A 6283-nucleotide genomic window follows, 5' to 3' on the forward strand; every position below is an offset into this window, starting at 1 on the left:
TTTCATTCCCTACCCCGCTTTTCTGCTGATAGTTCTCTCTCATCATTCCTAAAAGGATTGTAGAGATCTTCATTCCAATAGTTCCCCTTCAATTTCACTTTAATTATGGAACTCTGCAATATCCCAGTATATAAAACAGATAAAAACATAAAGTTCAGGCTGAAAGAGGTCAGGGAGAGAGGGAGTTCTGGGGTACCCTAACTTGGATTCCAAGTTAGGTATTCCCCATCCCTTTGAGACAGCTCCATAAAGAGCCCTTAATTTTCCTCAGTAAAATGTGAAACACACTGGTCCTTGTCCAGATCTCTCAATTTACAAATGAGGAAACTGTAGCCTAGAGAGTTGCCTAAGAAAAAGACCCCTGTTTCCTAGTACTCCTGCTAAAACTAGAATGCTTTCTCTTCCTCATAATCTCTAAATTTCTGGGTTAAAAACAATTTCTAAATTTCTGGGTTAAAAACAATTTCTTACAAATTATTCTATAAGTTCACACCATCCCTCTATCTCAAATTCCTATTCAGAATTCATAGGTCAGTAACCATGAGTTTAATAAGTCCCTACTTGAGGCCAGATACTCTGCTAGGGACATGTGATCTGCTCTCATTTAACCATCACCAAATCCTCTGGAGATCTAGAAATTGGGCACAGAGAAGTACTTGAAACTTCCCAAGGTCACAGAGGTAGTAGATTGGAATCCTGGTCTATTTGACTCCTAAAGCCAAACCTCAGACTCTTGCACTTCTAATCCCAACCTTTCCCAAATCTTTGCCTATCTTTTCACAGGCTCCCAGAAATACAGAACTGTAAGGGATCCTGTCATTTCACACAGGATGTACTTCTTCATCCAGGCTTCTCAAGGAATACCTACCTCATGCTTCAGCCAAGCACAAAGGCATTATGCCTACCTTAAACCCCTAAACTCAGGCTTCAGAACTATAGAGATGCTCACCCCCACCCCCCTCCCCAAATCTTGAGAAAATCCTACAACTTCTTTTACAAGTGTGAGCTACATATATGTTCAGTTTCACGGAGAACAGGGAAGGTTAAAAACTCTAAATAAAAGGGCTACACGGGGCTTCCCTGGTGGCGCAGTGGTTGAGAATCCGCCTGCCAACACAGGGGACACGGGTTCAAGGCCCGGTCCGCGAAGATCCCACATGCTGCAAAGCAACTAAGCCCGTGTGCCACAGCTACTGAGCCTGCGCTCTAGAGCCCGCGAGCCACAACTACTGAGCCCACGTGCCACAACTACTGAAGCCCGCGCACCTAGAGCCCATGCTCCACAACAAGAGAAGCCACCGAAATGAGACGCCCGCGAACCACAACAAAGAGTAGCCCCCGTTCGCCATCACTAGAGAGAGCCCGCATGCAGCAACGAAGACTCAACACAGCCAAAAATAAAATAATTAATTATTTTTAAAAAATAAAAAAATTTAAAAAGGTCTACAAAATCAACTCTGAGCTGAACATGAGACAACAGGCTGGTAATTTAGGTTGAATAAATACTAGATATTATCTAATAAGATATTGGAAGTTTGAATTTAGGGGCTGCTTTGGGACAAAGGATGACTGTCACCTTGAAGTAGGTGCCAGAGTTGGGATTAAATAATTTGAATTTGGCGGGAGGCCAAAGGAGTTTTCATTAGGGTAGCCTCTGGAAGCAGAAGGCGTTGGAGTCACTGCTGTGGCCAATCACAGAAGAGAGTGTAGAGCCAGAACTGATAATAAATCATTGGTAATGGGAGGACAGAATTTAAACAGACTGGGGACCTGGGGCCACCATCTGTAAAGTGTAAGCCAAAGTTCAGACAAGTCCTAGGCATTAGGGGTCCGAAATTTCAGGTGAGCTCTGGTGCCTGGGAACCACGAAGCCAGTCCTCGCCACCCGCTCCGCCACCCCAAACCCCTTCCCCCTTACCTTCTGTTGGATGTAGTGAATCGAGTACTTCATGGCAACAGCGGGACGGGATCTGAAGCTGGTTGACAAGTGCAGGCTGCTGAGGGCCCTCAGGGCCGGCGGTACGGGTGTGGCGGCCCCAGGAGTCAGGAAAGCCAGGAGCAGGAGCAGGAGGGAGCGACGCCCCATGGCTCAGGCTGGCTGCTGCAGAGAGGGTAAAAGTGAGACTGGCAGATGCGCGCAGCCCGAGCCGGGCCCGCCCGCAGCTCCGCCCGCGGCAGACAAGCTCCTCCTCCCCGGGGGAAACCCAAAGCCACACCCCGCCCCTCAGCAACTCCGCACAAACCCGGGTCGCCCAAGCCATACAGACCCTGTCCCCGTCCCCGTCCCAGAAGGTGCCACCAGATTTTACTTCTCTCTTGTACCATCCCCTCTTTAGAGTCCACCTTTATTCCGGTCGCACTCTAATTCCATTGCCACAGCCTTGTCCTCCACAAATTCCATATAATAGTAATAATATCGATAATAGTATAGCCAACTAAAAATTGGTACTTGCCATCAGCCTCTACAAGGATTAAGTCACTAGCCACTGCAGCCTTGACCTTCAACACACCCTAAAAGGAGTTCAGGGTGATCAGGAATGAGGCACTCTGTGCTCTGGGAAAAACTGGCAGGTCAGGCCTTTCAGATATAGTTTCAGGAGGTTTTATGAGCCCAAATTCTTGCATCTTCTCATATCTAGAAAAGCACTAAGATCATCAATGGTGACATCTGCTCCTTGTGACTAGCAGCTAGCCTCTGCCAAAATGTGTGCTTGACTGTGCATACCCCCTTTCACTAAAATCATACGTAACACTGACCTTCCCCCCTACCTCTTTGGAGCAGCTCCACAGAGCTATCTGAGATGCTGTCTCTCGGGCTCTAGTCCTCATTTTGTCCCCAATAAAAGTTAACTCACAACTCTCACTCTGTGCTTTTTCTTTTTTTCCCAGTGGGCAGTACCATGACAATATATTGATGGTTCACTACAGCACTAGGCTTAGTGGCACACCATCTCATCTAACTCAACCATCCCACCTATTTTGTGGGTCCTGTATGATTGTTATTCCCATTTATAGCTGAGGAAACTGAGGAAACTCGAGAGGTGCTGGGACTTGCACTAGGTCACTCAGGAGGCGGTGGAGCACTGGCTTCGCAGACCGCTGAGTGTGGCTCCTTTGCACCCCACCTCCATGATGTCAGCCTAACCACCTCCTATGGTACTCTGTTGGTGGGTCACCCCAAACCTCCGTGTAGCCCACACAGGCCATCCCTCACCGACAACGGAGGTCGCCCGGGAATCCCACTAGATCCAGGGCCCTTCTTCCACGTTACGCCTCCTTTCTTCTTCCGGCAACCCGCAACCTATTCAAGCCCCGCCTTCCCCTCCCCCCGCCCCCCGGCAGTGCCATCCCTGGCCGGCAGAGGCCCCTTTTGTCTTCGCGGCTCCCCCAGCACCCACGTCCGCTTCTCCTTCCAGTCAGCCCGCTGAACGCCGGTCCAAGGGGCGCTCCCGCCCACCCCCACCCCTTCCTGGGGTCCCTACGCCCAGCTGGCTCAACGCTACCCGAGAACCAACTGTACAGACTGTACTAGTGCTCCCCCAGTCGGTAAAGAACCTTCGTCAAACCCTGTCTGACAAAAACGGTCATCCGCAAAAGCTCACAGGCTGTTGTGCTAAATCTCCACCATCGGCGGCTCCTTCTTCTGATTGGCTCTGAGGAAGGACGGCTATAGCGTCACTTCCGGCGGAAGGAAGCGCGGGAGATTCAATTGGAGGGCGCTCGTTTTCCGCTGAGTCTTGTGGATCTGCGTCACTGTGCTTCGCCCGGGCAAGGATCCCCGTCCTGTGCCTCAGGTGAGGAGCTGGGAGAGGAGGTTCTCGGGGAGCAAGGGCCGGAGACTCCTAACGAGACCCTTAACGTCGTTCTGAGTGAGACTCAGTGCATTCTATGTTGTTTTTTCAGGAGTCAGTCTCTTCTAGAAAAGGGCGGTTATGAGCGTAAAAGAGTAAGAAGGTCAATTATTTTAATTTGAGACGGTGCTGCTGCAGTCACTCAGCTAGCTTTTGTATGTGCCATCAGGTGGACACGGGTGAGCGTCTGGAACCGGACATACAGGGAGGAAAAGGTGCTACTTGCGACTTTTGAGGTGCTCGGAGATAAGTAGGCAGCTGGCTTTTCCAAACTGCTTTGACGACCCAGAGGGAAAGAGCTTAACTGAGCAGTGTGCTCAAACCAGAAACTTGAAAGTTTACTTTTTTAAAAAAAAAATTTTATTCAAGTATACTTGATTTACAATGTTGTGTTGATTTCTTCTGTACAGCACAGTGACTCAGTTATACACATATATTCTTTTTCATATTCTTTTCCATTATGGATTATCACAAGATATTGAATATCGTTCCCTGTGCTGTACAGTTGGACCTTGTTGTTTATCCATTCTATATATAATAGTTTGCCTCTGCTAATCCCAAACTCGTAATCCTTTTCTCCCCTATTCCCCCTCCCCCTTGGGAAACTTGAAAGTTTTCTAGGTGCCTTTCTTATCTCTCACATCCAGCCAGTCATACCAGCCTCTTGAATATCTCAGATCCATACACTTCTCGCCACTTTTACTGTCATTACTTTGGTTCAGCACGACTACTACATAACTATGCCAGTAGCCTCCCAGCTGGTTCTTCTTCTTTCAATCCTGTTACATTTCAATCCAGACACCACATTGGAGGCTGATAAAGCACAAATCTGATCTGGCATGCCCCATTAAAAACCTTTCCTTCAGCCCCTCCTATTTGCCCTCAGGTTTGAGTTTAACATGGTTCACAGGGCCCTTCTTGTCTTTCTGAGTTCCTCAAATGCACCATTATCCCTCACCTCCAGACCTCTTCTAAATCCCATCACCAACACAGCTAATTCTTACTCATTCCTTGGGTCTCCGTTTATGAAGCCTTCTAAGTTAAGAAGCCTTTCCTAACCCTGCAAGATTGGGTCACAAAGCACCCAGTAGTTAGTTACTCATTCTACAGATAGTTTTTAAATGCCTCCCTTCTCTGTTCCAAGAACTGCTAGGTACTAGGATTACAATGGTGACCAAGATGTGAGATTCCTGTTCTTTCTTTTTTTTTTTAATTTTATTTTTATTTTTGGTTGCATTGGGTCTTCGTTGCTGCACGCAAACTTTCTCCAGTTGTGGGCAGTGGGGGCTACTCTTCATTGCAGTGCACGGGCTTATTGCGGTGGCTTCTCTTGTTGTGGAGCACAGGCTCTAGGTGCGCGGGCTCAGTAGTTGTGGCGCACGGGCTTAGTTGCTCCGCAGCATGTGGGATCTTCCCAGACCAGGGATCGAACCCATGTCCCCTGCATTGGCAGGCGGATTCTTAACCACTATGCCACCAGGGCAGTCCTAGATTCCTGTTCTAATGGAACTTAAACCTTTTATGGGTGGACTTAAGAAGAGTAAAGTGGAATTTGTTTGATTTGGGTTGGTCTGAGAAGGCCTCTCTGAGGAGTTGACAGTTAAATTGAGACCTAAAAGACAGCCATGCAACAGAAGAAAGGAAGAACATTCCAGAGTGAATAGGTTATGCCAAGACCTTAAAGCAGGAAAGAGCTTGGCATCTTAGTGTTCAAGAACCTAAAAAAAGACCAGTGTGGCTGGATCATGTTCAGAAAGAACAGTTTTATGAGATGAGTCTGGAGAAATGTTCAGGGACCAGATCACACAGTTAGGATTCTAATACAGCAGCATAAGCAGGAGATGATGGTGGTTTGGATTAAGCTGGTGGTAGAATATATTAGGGGAAGAGTGAATGACGGTTCTTATTTATTTATTTATTTATTTATGCTGCGTTGGGTCTTCCTTGCTTTGCGTGGGCTTTCTCTAGTTGCGGCGAGCAGGGGCTACTCTTTGTTGCGGTGTGCGGGCTTCTCATTGCAGTGGCTTCTCTTGTTGAGCATGGACCCAAGAACATGCGGGCCTCAGTAGTTGTGGCACGTGGGCTCAGCAGTTGCAGCACACGGGCTCTAGAGTGCAGGCTCAGTAGTTGTGGCGCACGGGCTTAGTTGCTCCGCGGCATGTGGGATCTTCCCGGGCCAGGACTCGAACCCGTGTCCCCTGCATTGGCAGGCGGATTCCTAACCACTGTGCCACCAGGGAAGTCCCAGAATGATGGTTTTTAGATGCGGAAATAGACTGAAGGGTGTCAAAAAAGACTGATGAATGTGATGTGGGACTTGAGGGAAAGAAAGGAATGAAAGATGACTTGACTCCTGGGTATCTGGCTTGAATTACTAGTTGGAGAGTACTGCCATTTACTGAGATGGAGAAAATTACTATTAAAGAGGTTTG

At 48.0% G+C, this 6283-nt stretch overlaps 1 protein-coding gene across 7 annotated transcripts in view; it reads right to left on the reverse strand.

The window, feature by feature from the left end:
* The window catches only part of PRCP (prolylcarboxypeptidase), a 72853-nt gene extending 69208 nt beyond the window's left edge, over positions 1–3645 (reverse strand). For 2 of the 7 annotated variants that reach the window (XM_070046167.1, XM_070046168.1), the window contains exons 1-2: positions 3603–3645; positions 1919–2101 (exon numbers count right to left, since the gene is read on the reverse strand). In XM_070046167.1, coding sequence (XP_069902268.1) covers positions 1919–2086 — 168 coding nt within the window. In that variant the 5' untranslated portion in view covers positions 2087–2101; positions 3603–3645. The other 5 variants (XM_060303786.1, XM_060303785.2, XM_070046166.1 and 2 more) reach the window with 5 other exon arrangements.
* Positions 3646–6283: the final 2638 nt, after the last annotated feature.

The sequence above is a fragment of the Globicephala melas genome, chromosome 8 (assembly GCF_963455315.2).
Source record: "Globicephala melas chromosome 8, mGloMel1.2, whole genome shotgun sequence".
Taxonomy (NCBI): domain Eukaryota; kingdom Metazoa; phylum Chordata; class Mammalia; order Artiodactyla; family Delphinidae; genus Globicephala; species Globicephala melas.